The 16,187-nt window shown below is 35.8% G+C and overlaps 3 protein-coding genes across 8 annotated transcripts in view; 2 read left to right on the forward strand and 1 right to left on the reverse strand.

The window, feature by feature from the left end:
* The window catches only part of cadm2a (cell adhesion molecule 2a), a 375,584-nt gene that overhangs the window by 124,026 nt on the left and 235,371 nt on the right, over positions 1-16,187 (reverse strand). The gene's annotated exons all lie outside the window — the stretch shown is intronic.
* LOC130546505 (hepatic lectin-like) lies at positions 25-2,483 on the forward strand. Of its 2 annotated transcripts, XM_057321803.1 has the most exons (5): positions 25-202; positions 329-580; positions 659-786; positions 1,180-1,286; positions 1,397-1,703. In XM_057321803.1, the coding sequence occupies exons 1-5, from the start codon at positions 43-45 to the stop codon at positions 1,527-1,529; spliced, it is 780 nt and encodes a 259-aa protein (XP_057177786.1). In that variant the 5' UTR covers positions 25-42; the 3' UTR covers positions 1,530-1,703. The 2 variants fall into 2 exon arrangements, with proteins under 2 accessions (XP_057177786.1, XP_057177787.1); XM_057321804.1 differs by lacking the exons at positions 1,180-1,286; positions 1,397-1,703 and adding an exon at positions 2,363-2,483.
* Positions 3,136-8,047, forward strand: LOC130546506 (CD209 antigen-like protein C). Of its 2 annotated transcripts, XR_008961779.1 has the most exons (7): positions 3,136-3,400; positions 4,167-4,340; positions 4,462-4,629; positions 4,838-4,983; positions 5,058-5,164; positions 6,482-6,727; positions 6,859-6,970. XR_008961779.1 is itself a non-coding variant. In XM_057321805.1 (5 exons), the coding sequence occupies exons 1-5, from the start codon at positions 6,574-6,576 to the stop codon at positions 7,746-7,748; spliced, it is 762 nt and encodes a 253-aa protein (XP_057177788.1). In that variant the 5' UTR covers positions 5,535-6,573; the 3' UTR covers positions 7,749-8,047. The 2 variants fall into 2 exon arrangements, 1 of the variants encoding a protein (XP_057177788.1); XM_057321805.1 differs by lacking the exons at positions 3,136-3,400; positions 4,167-4,340; positions 4,462-4,629; positions 4,838-4,983; positions 5,058-5,164 and adding exons at positions 7,212-7,339; positions 7,409-7,515; positions 7,622-8,047 and having other exon boundaries at positions 5,535-6,727; positions 6,859-7,104.

Genomic DNA, 16,187 nt, shown 5'->3' on the forward strand with positions numbered 1-16,187 from the left:
GCAGTTTGCTGTTACCATCTAGAGCACCACACAATATGGTAAATGAGACGTAGGGAAAACTACAACACTAACACAATGGATGGGGATGATGGAAAAGATAGTATTGATGACATTTATATCAACTTTGATACTGTAAGCAGTGAAACAGGAAAAGAAACTGCAGATTCTAATACAACAAGAACCAAATCACATGAAATCACAGGTACTGTGTTTACTTATGTTTACTATTTTTTTTAGCATTTGGCACATGTAAAGATTGCATGCTTTTCGTTGATGTGAGCAGGCTAAATGGAGAGAAGCAGATTAACGGTATGTTTGTTGCCCTCAGTGAAAGAACCCGCGAGGAACAGAAGTCCCAGATCAGTTCTAGTGTGTTTGGTGGTGCTGTGTGTTCTTCTACTGACGGCAGTCATAGTGCTGTGCGTGAAGCCCAATCTAGAAAGAGATCAGCTAATACTCAAGATCAACGGTCTGACTGAAGACAAAACAAATTTGTTTTCCAAATGTGAAAATCTGACCAATGAGAGAGATCAGCTAAAACGGGAGAAAGCTGAACTTCAGACGAGTCTCGGAAAAATGGGTACGTTTCGTGTGGGCATAAAAGAACTTGGTGTGGATGTGGATCACAATTTAATAATTGAATTGTTTGTGTTTACAGATGGATGGATTTACTATCAATCCCATTTTTACTTCATTTCATCTGAGTTATTGGGCTGGTCTGAGAGCAGAAGATACTGTAGAGAGAGAGGAGCAGATCTGATCATCATTGACAACAGAGAGGAAGAGGTGAGTGAAAGATAACTGTGTGTGGCTAGCTATAGAAAATGCTGTAAATACACACACACACACACAAAACAGTTCTTTATTTACTGTTGATTAGCAAACAAGCAGAGAACACGTGTTTAAGGCAGAAACGCTCCAAAATGTGTGCAGCACACTTAGTTTAGTCACTTACTGTAGCACTTCTTTATACTTTTCGTTGCTTTAATATTAGAAAAACTTACAGACAGACGTTAAGGGTGACCAATCAAAAAGAAGATCAGATATGAGGATACAAGATTTCGGTGCCTTTGCTTATGGATGAGTCAAGTGTTTGGCATGTAAACAACGGGACTCTTTGACATGCTAAAATCGGTCAAAATATTAGTTAATAAACGTCCCAGCATTTCATCTTTTCAGGATTTTATTTTGAAAACGCCTGGTACTTACAACAGCTGGATGGGTTTGTCCGACTTTGTTGTGGATGACAGATGGAAATGGGTTGATGGCAGCGCACTGAACTTTACGTGAGATATCACTAAATATAGCTGATTATTATCAATAATTGATTCTCACAGTCAGTCTCATATCACACAGAAAACCCCACTGAACATCTAATGCTCATCTGTTGTTTCAGCTTCTGGAGGTCTGGAGAACCCAATGTTACCAAAAACAGAGTAGACTGCATTTTATCCACTACAGCAGGGTGGGCTATGTATCCATGCAATTATGGTTTTAAATGGATCTGTGAGAAATTATTTTCAAAATGACTCATTACAGTGAAAATGAATGCTAAAACAGACTTGAAACATCAACTCTTTTAATGTATCTTATGTTGATTTGTACAATAAACAGATAAACCTTTAATAATGAACTATTCCCACTACACAAATGTTTCTTCACTATATAGCATTTCGGATCAAAAGTTTATAATCACTAATTTTCACCACTTTTAATAATAGTAAACCTATCTAAGCAAAGAAATAACAGTAATGTATAGGAATTAAATTTGGAATAAAAACCCCAAATAAACCCATTGACTCCTATACTATTTATTTTCCCCCTATGGCAATAAATGAGGTATGAGATCTGTTTGGATACTGACATTCTTCCAAATATCTTCCTTAGTGTTCACCAGAACAAGACAATTTATTCAGGTTTGAAACAACCTGAGGGGGTAAAAGTAAGTAAATGAGTAAATGATGACAGAATTTCATTTTTGGGTGAACTATCCCTTTAAGCCCAACATTGCAAAATTTCTGCAAGCTCTGCACTGCTCATTAATTCGTTCAAAACAAAAGCAAAATAATAAAAAACGTATATCAGCCAGTGTCAACATGAACAAATATCTTAAAAATGCACAAATTAAAGGAAGAGAGTGGGGGGATTGATTGAAGGACACAAAGGATTTTATCATTTTTAATACAGCCAAACCTCTTGATGATGATATTTGTTAAATAATTGTCAGGAAATCAGGAAACAACTCATGAAACTGGGAAGTCTGCTCATCCTATAATATATTCAAATGGACCGTGGCATTCTGTTGTGAAGTTCCTTTATGCATAAATACTGGAAGCATTTCTGCAATCACGTTCCTTTCTAGATGAAAATTTTCCACATAAACACAAACTGTACAGTAGTATTCACTACTAGTTGCTGGACTGTTACTATCTTGATCACACTGATACAGTGAATGAAACATATAAACTGCAACACTGATATGGACAGCACCGGCATCTACAGTATATCAATGCAGATGCTATAAGAGGAAAACACATCGCTGATACCTCACCATCACCTCAACTCACAGGTACCAACAATATGTTTCTTCGTTTGTATTTAAAGGCACATGTACAGTTTATGTGCTTTTTGGACAAAAAGATTAACAGTATTGTGTGTTTGTTGCCCTCAGCGAGGAACAGAATCAACAATATCAATATGCAATGTGAACAGATAAAGCAGGAGAAAAATAAACTGTTGGAGCTTCTTCAAGGTTATCTTCAAGTTAACTACAACACAACACAAAATGTATACTGTATGCTAAAGCTAATGCTAAAACCTGAAACATCAAATCTTCTGCCTGTTACTGTTTAAATGACTTGTTTTATTACACCATTTTACAATAAACAGTTCCTAAACATCCAGACTTTACTTTTTAAGAACGTTTTTGACATAATAGTAAGCTTCCGTGAAGATCCCAAACTTGAAAGCAACAAACTTCCTATAGTTCAGTTTTGCACTCCCTCTCAGAAGTCTGTCACAACAGGAAATACTGAGTCGACCTTTAACCAAGTTCAGCTCAGCGCAAAATATATACAGAATAATCACTAAACAGATTACAATTACTGAATTCTTTAGAATTACTACTTTCATTCAAGACTAAAAAAGTGCTTTATGATATAAAAGGGTTGCCTTCACATAACTTGTAGAAAAGCTCATAAAAATGCGTGAAACAGGAAAAACACATATCACAGCAAGCTCAGCTCACAGGAAGCTGAATAATACCTTATGACCCAGATTATTGGAGGTGTGCAGTGAGGTCATATGCACCTTTCTATTTGGTATAGTATGCAGGACGGTCAATGTTACCAGTAACGAAGAATAGATACTGATGGACCACAACTAAACCTTCTTATCTATGGTACTTTTAAATTTTCAATCAGTTTCAAAGCAAAAAATAAGATTTTTATTCATGTTTAATTTTATATATTGCATAAATGCATTTGTTGTGTTTTAGCTTGAAAAATAATTCTGTTGACTTAAATATTGATTAAATATGATTTAGAAAAACTGTAAAATGCTCTCTTATTTTCAAGTTGCTTTAGATAAAACAGATAAATGTTGTTTTTTTGCATTTACATTTAACAACATATGAGGTTAATCAAACAAAACCAGTTTTAACTACATTTTTCTTGTATTAAAGACGTTTTTCATTAGAAAAAAGATTAAGAACATATTTTTGTGAATATGTAGAAATAAAAAATGGCTTTAGGCATATTAATTTGAAAATATTCAACTAATTAAAATAACCTACAGGTTAATCTGAATACAGATCACATCAGTTTAAGATTGTGTTTGACAAGAATACAATACAATGTAATTATGAGTTTAAAATGGAATGTTTATAGATTCATGCCAAAACAAATCTTTAAGATCCACAACAATAGTGTGCCTTCCTTTACAATGTGTGATGCCTAAAATATATAAAGGTGAATGAAATATTCTAAAACTCATTTGAGTAACTGTGTGGATACATCTGCTTTGCAATTCCTTTTTAACCTTATTTTGTTCACATTCTGGATGTAACATTATTTTCAAGTTCACACTATTACGCTGCATTCTGAAAGCTTCTTCGTTTTTACCGAGACTTCACTTTTCATTTTCCTACATTCATTTGTTTTTGGCAGTGAAAATCTTCCCTCTCAAAACCAAAGAGATAAATGCTGCAGATAAACTGATGATGGACAGAGATGAGATGACTGTGGTTTTATTTGTTTGTACCGATACCATAAAACCACATGACATAACAACAGAGGCAGACCGACCCATACAACACAGCAACCAACTGCATGAGCATGCAGGTATTAAGATCACCTTAAAAGTAGACAAATGCACATCTGAAGGTGTATACAGTATGTATCTGCCATAAATGGTAAAGTAAAGAGAAGGGGAAATATTTACAGACTGACTTTTCATTTTCAGGAAGTGATTTTCAAAAGAAAGGAAGCCAGAGATCGACCGCAGTGTGTTTGGGGGTGTTGTGTGCTCTTCTGCTGCTGGCCATCATACTGCTGTGTGTAAACCTCACAAAGGAAACAAACCTGTTACAGATCGAGAGAGACAAACTAAACAACAAACTTTCTGAACAAGGTAATACTTTTGTATTCTCGCACAACCTTAAAGTAACACAAGCCTCTTGTATGAACTCTACACATGCTCTTATAAATCTTTAAATCTGTATATGTACGCACAGATTTGTTTTATTTTGAATTTGTTTGTGAATTTATGAATTTATTTATTATGAATTAGTAGTTTGTTCAGGTTTCATGAGATATTCTATCTTTGTTTATATTAATAGATCAGCGCTCCTATAATCCCAAATGGATAACACACAACCACAGTTCGTACTACATTTCCTCAGAGTGGAAAACCTGGAGCGAGAGCAGACGAGACTGTAGAGAGAGAGGAGCAGATCTAGCGATCATAAACAACAGAGAGGAACAAGTGAGTGAAACATACTGCTTCAGTATCTGCTTTTAACTGCTTACGATCTTTAACACGTTATTACTTCATCCTAGACATTTCTTACACAAGTTACAAGTGCAAACATTGTTTGGATTGGTCTGATGAACAGTGATGAGGAAGGGCTTTGGAAATGGGTTGATGGCACCAACATGACCTTTGGGTAAGAAACCTGTTCACATGTCTCATACTAAGAGATTTGTCCTGTATAATATGATGGACTAAAAGATCACCCATAAAATGCCAATCAGTTTTCCTCATAGTTAAGATTACATGACATCCAATAAATAATCTTTCTTTCTTTCTCTTTCTTTCTTTCTTTCTTTCTTTCTTTCTTTCTTTCTTTCTTTCTTTCTTTCTTTCTTTCTTTCTTTCTTTCTTTCTTATCTTTTGTTCCAGGTTTTGGGAGCCTGGGGAACCCAATAACAAGTTATCAAATGAATATTGTGCCGTATCACTCTTTAATTGGGCCGATTATCCATGTAATTACACTTTTGTATGGATTTGTGAGAGGGGTTTAAAAGTTTAACAATGCTTTTCTTGTATATCAATTTTGTGTACATACAGTAAAACACACCAAGAGATTTGGATTGTAATTAATTCATGTTTGATTATTTCTTAGCTATCAGCCTATTTTTGTATGTGCTCTTTATAGTAGTACATCCAACACACTTCAGTAACTAAAATCTCTCTCTCTCTCTCTCTCTCTCTCTCTCTCTCTCGTAATGTAATTGAGCAAATAAAAACTTTTTTTCAGTATAAACTAAAATTCTTTACAGTAAAAATGTTTTTGAAATGGACAACTTGGACTACTTCAATATTGTGTAAAAACACTTCAAGAAAAGAAAACATTTCTGCCAATTAAAGACAAAATATGACTACACTGAAGATGATCAAATATAACACGTTTTCTTTTTCAGATTTTTTAGTCGCAACATAATTCTCTTTGTGTTATTCCTTATTGTGCTATTCCACAGTTTTGATAAGCTTACTATTCATTTCTAGAATGTGAAGAAACATGAAGTGAGTATAGTGTAAAACTTTTGACCAGTAGTGTATACTGTATATATGCATATGTATTTGGACGGATTTTAGTAATACTTGTGATGCTATTAAGCAAAGCGAAAATAAACGTTGTTCTAAATCAATCAATACAATGGCGTGTGAGGATCATTTGTCATTTAGAACAGCATTACAGCATTACTTCAAAGCCAAAGATTTCAACACAAAGGACATTACAGACACTTTCACTTGCATAATAATGCGTCTGATTGCATCACCACCGTACGGTAACTTGTAGTTTCAGTTCTGTTGTAAGATATACAACAATGTCAACATACCATACATGAGTATTTCTTTGACACACACACACTGTGCATTGAGGCAATGAAAGTGGGTTACATCAGAATTGAAACAACATCAAAAAACTTTAAGTATTGACGGTCCTTGTGCATTCACGATTTTGTCATGTTTCCAATAGTTATCAAAAGAGGAAGAGCATTGCCAAACTGAACAGATCTACAGAGGAGCGACAGGGAACATGTTATAGTATTTTGTCGTTAAAGAGGCAGAATGTCTGAAGTAATTTACAGCACCGTTATCAGGACTGAGGGAAGAAAGAGAGACAAAATGGAGATGACGGTGGATATTTATGAGAGTGCAGATTCTATCAAAGATCATGACTTCAGGACAGATACAAACACACAACACCCACAGCAGCAGACAGGTACTTCTGTTTTTAAAGTGAATAAATAGTAAAGCCAGAGTTTGCATGTTTAGTCATAATCAATCTATAGTTTTTTTAAATGGATAAGCAAAAATATAGAGAAAATGTAACTTTATGTCTGTCATCTTCAGGAAGTGAGTGTGCGAGGAACAGAAGACTCAGATCAGTTCTAGTGTGTTTGGTGGTGCTGTGTGTTCTTCTACTGACTGCAGTCATAGTGCTGTGTGTCCTGATCTACACAAACAATCACAAGTGTCACATCAACTACAAAAACATCACACAAGAGGGAGACGAATTAAGAGCCAAGTGCAATAATGTTACTGAACAAAATAAACTGCTGAATCAGACAAAAAATGAACTACTGAAATATCTGCACGGTAATCTTGAACGATTACAAAGATGCAGTAAACACATTTTGTAAACAATCTACTAGTATAGTTCAGTGTGGTCATAAATTTAGCAGATGAGCTGTTTGTGTTTACAGAGGGATGGAAATACTATGAATTTAGTTTGTACTACTTTTCATCTAAGAAGAAGAGCTGGACTGAGAGCAGAAGATACTGTGAAGAAAAAGGAGCAGATCTGATCATCATTAACAACAAAGAGGAACAAGTGAGTGAAAGATAAGTGAGTGTGTGTGGGGGGGGGTGAGTAGTTGTTTAATTTTTTGGTTCTTCTCAGGATTTTGTTAAGACGATTTCTGATTCAGAGAACCATTGGATTGGTTTGTCTGACAGTGATGAGGAGGGCAGATGGACATGGGTTGATGGCAGCACACTGACCTATAGGTGAGAAATCACTAAATGTAACAGATTATTATCAATAAATGATTCTCACAGTCAGAAAACACACAGAAAACACCATTGGACATCTAATGCTCATCTGTTGTCTCAGCTCCTGGCGGTATCATGAACCTGATGGTCAAAGAAGAGAGAACTGTGCTGTGTCTTATACATCAGTGTGGTATGATTATTCATGTGATAGTGGTTATAAATGGATCTGTGAGAAGAGCATTAACTAATCATTACACAACTGTGTAGTGTGCTGAACACCTATGAATTGTTGCCCTTGTGTTGCACTCATTGCTTCCATTGTTTGCCTTTTTGGATAAAGACATCTGCTACATGACTAAATGTACATGTAATAAACAGAGGAAAAAGCCACACATAAGAGTTTTAAGGTACAGTTTTTTGTCTGATGCTATTATTTAGATTTATTGAACTTACAGAACAAATCTGCTAAGAAGATAACAACCCTGATTCATCTTTCTGAAGCAAAAGACTATTACTACACTGATCGTGTCACGGTTCCCTCTGTCTCTCCCCATGTTTTCCCCAAGGACTTCACTTTCCACACTCCTCCACCTGTTTTGTGTCTGTAATCCCCACACCTGTTAGCAATCTCCTCATCACCAGTGGCCTATATATACTCTCTCTGTTTGCCCCATCGTTGTCTGGTATTGTTGTTACCGTTGTCTTGTGTATACTCCAGGGGCCCGTTTCAGAAAGGAGGTTTAGTGAAAACTCTGAGTATATCAACCCTGAAATGAGGGAAACTCGGGGTTTTCCGTTTCAGAATGGGAGGTATGTCAAACCCGAGAAAGCGGGGTAACTCAAGCCCGTTTCTAAAAGAGAGGTCACTTATACTCAGAGTCAGTAACCATAGTAACTTAGTGTGAACCTAACCTGGTCGGGAGCAGGTTTTCTTTGGTAAACCCAGAGTTTATTTCCATCTCCTCCCTCTTTTAAAGCGCAAGTGGTGTAACTCATTCATTCAGTCATTCATGGCACACATTTGATCACACAGACACTCAGTGACTTATATGTCATATGTGCTTTTATAGAGGATCCTGTATGTGAAGAGGCTGCATTAATTCATAGGGATGTCATTTGATTTCAGGAGAGCAATTTAGGACCCGAGTGGAATTTTGTAATTTCCCTGTGCATTTTTATTAAAACTGTACCATTTTTCTTTACAGTGAATTAGATATATCAAAACATATCTCATTCATCCTTACATCAATAATATCAGCCATCGTGGCCGTGCATTACATCAGAGCACATTCTTTCCCTTACATTTTCTCACAAATTGTAGTTTTCTATGGAGGATGAGAAATGACTTAATAAAGTGTATAAATAAAGTGCACAAATAAAGAAATGAATAAATACAGACATAATGAAATGAAGCGACAAAGGTAATAAACAATTAATTTAGACGTGCAGTCATTCCAACTTACATCTGCTCCGAGCAGGGTTCGATCCGATGAGCAGTCTGAAACTGACACGAGAGTCTGACACCCTAACAAGTGTCCTATACACCATGACATCTCACACTCATCATCACAAGAGCATTGATGGGGAGTGAGAACATAAGATTTTTTTATTATTTCCATTTTATTTACTAATTCATTTATTTGTTTATTGGTAGATTTATCTATTTATAAATTTAAACATTTTCAGCACATTAGTAAATCCATTGTATGCTTTCTGCCGCCATGTTGCTTTTCTTGGTGCCGTTGCCATGGTGAATCGTCATATCGGAGCTCCATTGATCATGGCTTGTCGTAGTAGTGGTGCATGTGCTTTACTCAAGGTAAGTCTACCCAGAGTTGATAGAACTAACTCAAATCAGCTGTTCTGAAACCAAAAACTCAAAGTTTCGCATCTCGGTGTAAATCAACTCAGAGTTCACATTTTAAGTCGGTGTTGGTTGAACCTCCTTATTGAAACGGGCCCCCTGATCTATACAAACAACCACCAGTTTCACATCAACAACAAAATCACACAAGACAAAGACGAATTAAGAGCCAAGTGCAATAATGTTACTGAACAAAATAAACTGCTTAATCAGACAAAAAATGAACTAGACTTTATAGACGTGCCATTAGTTGAACGATTACAAAGATGCAGTAAACACATTTTGTAAACAATCTACTAGTATAGTTCAGTGTGGTCATAAATGAAGATTTAGCAGTTTGTGTTTACAGATGAATGTATTTACTATCAATCCAGTTTTGACTACATTACACTTGACTACATTACACACGTCAAGCTCATTGACTCACTCAGCAGACGGGCAAGAGTTAAGAGGTTTAGGCATAAAAGACAAATGCTGTCTACAAAATCAAAGTTTCAAGAACTTAAATCCGCAGGCACTGATAACGAAGTATCTCAGATTAGTAGCTTTATGAGATTTTTATGCAGTTTTAGAAAACGTGTACATCTGTGAGAAAAATGTGAAGGCTTCTTAGGTGGAACACGCTGAAATGACCAGAATGTACAAAAGTTTACGTAATATTTATTCCTACCACAAACTGATATTTCTTCAGAGGTTTGAGATAAAAAATATAATAAGAAAATTCTATTTTGTTATCAATTAAGTGTTTCAGTACAGCTAGAGCCTGCACCTAGAAAAGTGAAAGTCAATTGAATTATTTGTGTCAGTAGATCAGGGCCGGTTCTATACACTTGGAGGCCCTAGGCAAAATTTATTTTGGAGGCCCTCACAGCACCCCATCCCCTCCACCTTTTAGAATAAATAAAGTATTTTATTATACTGTAAAAATGTAACAATTTTAACACGTTAATGATATTATTAAAAAGTCTGTTTCAATTTAAAATTTCTCTAAATCAAATTTTAGGGCAGTCGAGATTTTTTTTGCCATCATTTTACAGCCATTAATTTTCCACTCTTTTGTATGAGTTTAGCCTACTGTATTGTATATATTTAAAACGAGGAAAAAGCACAATTTTAATGACTTAAAAATCAGTCAGCTGCAAAAAGTGTTTATTCTCTTGGACTATAGGGCGTACGTTTAGTTTTTTTGCTGCCTGTCTTGGCTGGTGGACAAGTGTATAGTGATACTGTAGATGTGTTCCACTTCCACTTAAAAAGAAAGAATGACAGACTATTTAGGCCAAAGTAGAGGTCGACAAAATCTTATTTCACCATTTAATTTTACTATCAGATACTGTGCGTCTGTTTAACAGTCCTGTAGCATTTTAACAAAGAAACTGAATAATGTAGAAATGAAACGTGGCTTCTTCTCTGTATGAATTAAATAAACACACTGATTTAAAGATACAAAACTTCTTAGTCAAGAGCAGTTCATGATTTTGTCTTTTTTTGTTTCATTAACATTGACAACAAAAACAGCAGCAGGTTTTTAGTCTATACGTAAGAGATCATGCAATGCAGCCGGTTGTTATCCGAGTGATCAGGACACAAAGCGAAGCAGAGATAAAGTGATATAGATCCGAATGTTTACTTTCATTGAAGACACAACGGACTGTTTTCATGTGTTTTTGACATAGCCTTGTATTTCACAGTATATAAGACGCATTAAAAGACACGATAACTTGCTTGTATCATTGCGCGCACTTCGAGTGAGAAATCGATAGAAAGTTTAAATGGGCAAGCGTTTTAAAACGCGTAAAAATACTAATCTTTTGTGATGCCAAACAACGCCAAAGACTGTAAAAGAGATATGCGGGGACATCGCGCTGCATGTGAGGACAGGTGCGCGCAGCCAAGACTCAAGTAGACTGCTGCGTATATGCTTTCGAAACACTTTTGCAGTAGTTTGATGTTATGTGCGTCGAAGTTGGAGACACGTTACAGTTATGGAGGACCCACCTCCAAGCCTGAGGTCCTTGGCAACTGCCTGCTCTGCCTATAGGTAGCACCGGCCCTGCAGTAGATTACAAAATCAATGTAAAGATGTGAATAGATGCACATTCGCGCCCATCATGCACATTTGTGTGAAGACACGCCCCGTGTGAGATGTGAAAAACAAGTAATCCCGTGAGTAATTTAGATCGTGGAATTTAAAGGCCCCCTAATCCAGAAAATGCACTTTTAAATGTTGTTTGAACATATCTGTGTGTCAGGAGTGTGTGTACAGAACCACCCTGGAATGATAAAAATCCATCGATTCATTTTTTTTAAATCCCCAATAAACATCAACTGTCCTCTTGAACGAGCTGTTGGCATTCTCTTAGTAACCTGACTATACCTGCTGATGGACTCTGCTGTCTCTGCCCTCATCGAGTTGTATTCTTTCCACCATTGTTTTCACGCTGGACTACTTACAGTGAGCTACAAGTATGTTTGTAAACAAACAAGGTGCTTTGTTGTTGGATGCGAGACTGAACATAAGTCTTCATTTACTCCCAACATCCGAGCCGCTGAAGACACTGTGGATTAGTTTTATTTCTCAACGCAAAGTGCAGAAGACATCAGGTGAAGTCACTTCTATGGAGCGAAAATTGTGCCTAAACTTAACAAACAAATCCAGCGTTTTGCAAACAAACGCAACCTTTTATGCAAAAGAAATAAACTCTGAAACAAACAGAAAGCATTTTACAAATACATAATGCAATTCGAGCGAAAATGCAAAGGTGTAACATATAAATGTACTGTGTTTAAGTCTCACCTTTTTATGACGATTCTCTCAGCTTGATTTTCTCACAAATGTTACCGTGCAGATTTTCTCACAAATGTTAACGTGCAGATTTTCTCACAAATGCATGTGCAACTTCCTCTTACAAAACAGCAGGTGGTGCTATTGGGAATTTGACACTATTTTCTATAGGAAGAAGCCATGTACATTACCTTGCTTGCCACCCTTGCCAGTGCCAGAAACTGAATTAATTTCATTCATTAAGTTTCATTCAGTTAGTCTCATGAAATTTATTGAAACCGTTAATAATAATCAGTCGCTGTTCTTAATAATAAATAATGAATTATGCATTGGTTTTAATATACAAATAACGTACAACAAATTGGATGCATTTTCAATGTTGTCACCCCTTCCACCCCATCTCATTCTCTCGTTCTTGTTTCCCAACTGTTTACGTTCACAAAACACACTACTTTTACAAGGATACTTTCTTATAAGGGAATTTTGACATCATTTTGTGTTTATATCAGGGCCGGCACTAGGCATGGGCATGGGCAGGCTGAACCCACCTAAACGTCTGTCTTGCCCACCCAATGAGAATAAAAAATAACACCAAAAATTGTTGTATTTTCTATTGGCTGAAAGCAACGTCACTCTTCACTTCACTGCTCTGGCTTTAGTTTGTAACAGAGAAGCATGCTACATGCTACATGTGGAAGCAAAATACTGTTCAAAGGAATTTTAGACGCACTGCACATATGTAAAATTAAGCATGTAAATTCAATTGTGCAGTAAAATCATGCTTGCAATATATAGGCTAGATTTTAACCTATTGACTTTCAGTAATGATTGAAAGCTCCATCTTCCGAAGCTCCCGCTTCAGAAATAAATCTGTCTCTCTCCATCTCAAACACCCCAATTCACGCTGCAGGTGGTAGTGAAAAAATGTGCAAAATAGTTTAGTTTAGGCGCGATGCGCGCTCACGATACCACATGAAAAACAGCAGACACTATGTAAAGTTCATTGTGCCGTGTAATCAGATTAATTCATTCATCATTAAACGAAATTAAACAGAAATCAGTGATCGTTCAGTGATGGGGAATGTTCTTAGCCCGCTTTCTTTTGTAGGCTTCTATTTATGTCCAGTTTACATAACCGCTTTATTTAATGTGTAAAACATCAATGAAATTACTATATAATTTATACACAATTACTATATAAAAGGCAATAATCAACAATAATTATTTTTTGTTTTAAATTTAAATCCTGCATGTATTGCAGTCATATACTGCAGTGTTTGTTGAATTCCAACAAAAGCAAACCTCAAGAGTGACTGAGAGCATGATAATAAACTAATTTTAAAAAATCTGGGTTATTTCATAAAACTTTTTTTACTTTTTCTAACGTGTACAAACATTAGTTTTGTGTCGCTTAAAACTAAATACGAACTTGTTTTTTTGCGGTGTTTCTGTTTTAAAAATACAGATCATCTTTTCTGTTGTTTTGACCTGTTCCAGTTCATTTTCTCCAAATAAATAAAAAGAAATTATATGAAATTTGGGAGAAATGTTGTCAGAAGTTCACAGAAATAAACCAAAATTATAATTTTACCAAAACACATTCTTATCAGAAAAAAAGGAAAATACTTTTGAAATGGACTCTTAATTTTGTCTGCAGCCTACTGTCTGTGTGGTTGGGGTATATGCCCACACAGGATATCTGCTAGTCCACCCTTCTGCACCTGTAAGGAACCGGGCCTGGTTTATATGTCAATTGTTTTGTAAGATTTTAGTATTTTGCGCTCTTTCTGAGATGCGACTCGGTTTTTTAGTATTTTTTGTGCACGAAAGTTGCATTGATACATATGTTTGACTTTTATCCATAGCAACTCATAGATAAAAAGTATTTAACATTTTGTCTAAACACTATGGCATTAAAGTAAAGAGTTTTCTAGGCTATAAAAGATGAAAAAGCAAATAAATCGTCGTGGCAGTTGTTTCAGTCAGTCGTCTACATTGTTTGGTTGCCATATGCCTATTTAGGTTTAAAATGAATGATGCTATTTTTTTGGCTATTTCAAGATAATTGGGCAATTTTTGCAATAAAATAAACCAGCACAAAAAAACTGTAATATAAATGTAAGTCAAACAATTGAACTATCTGCTGTTTTGGGAGAAGTTGCATAACTGAGTCACATTTGTGAGAAAATCTGCACGGTCACATTTGTGAGAAAATCTGGACGTCACATTTGTGAGAAAATCTGTACGATCACATTTGTGAGAAAATCTGCACGGTCACATTTGTGAGAAAATCTGCACAGTAACGTTTGTGAGAAAATCAAGCTGAGAGAATCGTCATAAAAAGGTGAGACTTAAACACAGTACATTTATATGTTACACCTTTGCATTTTCTCTCGAATTGCATTATGTATTTGTAAAACGCTTTCTGTTTGTTTCAGAGTTTATTTCTTTTGCATAAGAGGTTGCGTTTGTTTGCAAAACGCTGGATTTGTTTGTTACGTTTAGGCACAATTTTCGCTCCATACTCTTCCTGTGTATTGCCACTTATAAGAGCAATTTGCACGTTGTAAAGACGTAACGCATTTGTGAATTCACTTATAGAGAGCATGTTTTCAGTTTTTATAGATATGATGCATTTGTCCCATGTATTGTCACTTATGAAAACAATGTGCATGTTGTAAAGACGTAACGTGTTTGTGCATTCACTTATAGAGAGCATGTTTTCATGTGGATGTTGTAAAGACATAACGCGTTTGTGCATTCACTCAGAGTAAACAAATAACGTGTTTGTCTTATGTACTCTCACTTATACAAAACAAGGTGATTGGTTTTTAAAGATGAGACAGTGTTTTTCATTCGCTTAATGACCATTCTCTTCAGTTTTGTTGTTACTGGAAGCACAGGCTCACACAGCCCTGCGCTTTCATAGACATAATAAATACCTAGACGCCATGTTGGCCAATTTGCTCCGCTGCTGCGATACATCACCGGCGCCGCCATATTAGTGAGGGCAACAGTGCACTAAAAGCCCACTAAACCCTATGGGAGAGCTGCGCGTTATCGGTATTAAAAGCACAATCACGTTTACATTTCTAAACATATCTCCATGGTTTATGATGTACGTAGGGTACAACTTCAGTTGCATCATATCTCTATAGTTATAGACTACTTTAAAGTTAATGGTTGTCATAATGCAATGTGAAATCCATTATTTGTGGCTGTTATTCATGAGAATCCACTAGATGACATCATGTTCATTGATTTGTTAAAGACAACACAGCCAACAGAATAAATTACCACGTTGCAGTAGTCGAGAATAAAACACAGACATGTACAGATTGTTTCTGAGATTTATCTAAATCATCGAACAAAACATCCAAGGCAATATATAGTTTAATTTACGTATTAAATAAAGACGAATGTTTTTCACTCCGGAAATGTCTTTTTCTGTTGTAATTTTAGACATTTTCAAAGATAAAAGATGTTCTTTTATTAATCCGGTAAAACCGTTACAGCAGTAAAACATGTACAGTATGTGATATAGTAAAACAAATAACACTGCCGTGCATTAATAGTATGAAATAGCCGTATATAGTCATAAAGTAAAGACGCATTGTTTTGATTTTTTCCAGGATTTTAAAGTGCACGAGCTGTTCTGATCACATGCATCTAATCTACCTTAAATTATTTCACATTAGCGATGTGTACACAATTATTAAGCCTAAATGATTGCTTGACAAGCCTGAGTTTTAACAGTTCCGTATGACAATAAATACATTTTCAAGTCTATAACCATCTTTAACTGGAGCCAAAACGTGTCTGTATTCCACGTAAATAGAAAAGTATTGAAATTAGTTGAGAAATGAAAACGATGTTGTGTTATTATCCATAAAACGGCAGCTTCACCATTCACTCGTATTTCTTTATAGTCGGTTTTTGCCCTCACCAATAAGGCGGCGGCGTTGACGTACGATCCAGCGGACAATGAGGCGTCTAGTTAATATATACATGTCTATGTGCGCTTTCAACTGGAAAATG

Source organism: Triplophysa rosa, linkage group LG22 (genome assembly GCF_024868665.1).
Source record: "Triplophysa rosa linkage group LG22, Trosa_1v2, whole genome shotgun sequence".
Lineage (NCBI taxonomy): Eukaryota > Metazoa > Chordata > Actinopteri > Cypriniformes > Nemacheilidae > Triplophysa > Triplophysa rosa.

Bases quoted from the DNA above. Each gene is read 5' to 3' on its own strand.
- LOC130546506 (XM_057321805.1), top strand. From the start codon at position 6,574: ATGTCTGAAGTAATTTACAGCACCGTTATCAGGACTGAGGGAAGAAAG. The intron at 6,728-6,858 runs GTACTTCTGTTT...TGTCATCTTCAG, and splicing joins ACACCCACAGCAGCAGACAG to GAAGTGAGTGTGCGAGGAAC. The intron at 7,340-7,408 runs GTGAGTGAAAGA...GGTTCTTCTCAG, and splicing joins TTAACAACAAAGAGGAACAA to GATTTTGTTAAGACGATTTC.
- LOC130546505 (XM_057321803.1), top strand. From the start codon at position 43: ATGAGACGTAGGGAAAACTACAACACTAACACAATGGATGGGGATGAT. The intron at 203-328 runs GTACTGTGTTTA...TGTTGCCCTCAG, and splicing joins CAAATCACATGAAATCACAG to TGAAAGAACCCGCGAGGAAC. The intron at 1,287-1,396 runs GTGAGATATCAC...CTGTTGTTTCAG, and splicing joins GGCAGCGCACTGAACTTTAC to CTTCTGGAGGTCTGGAGAAC.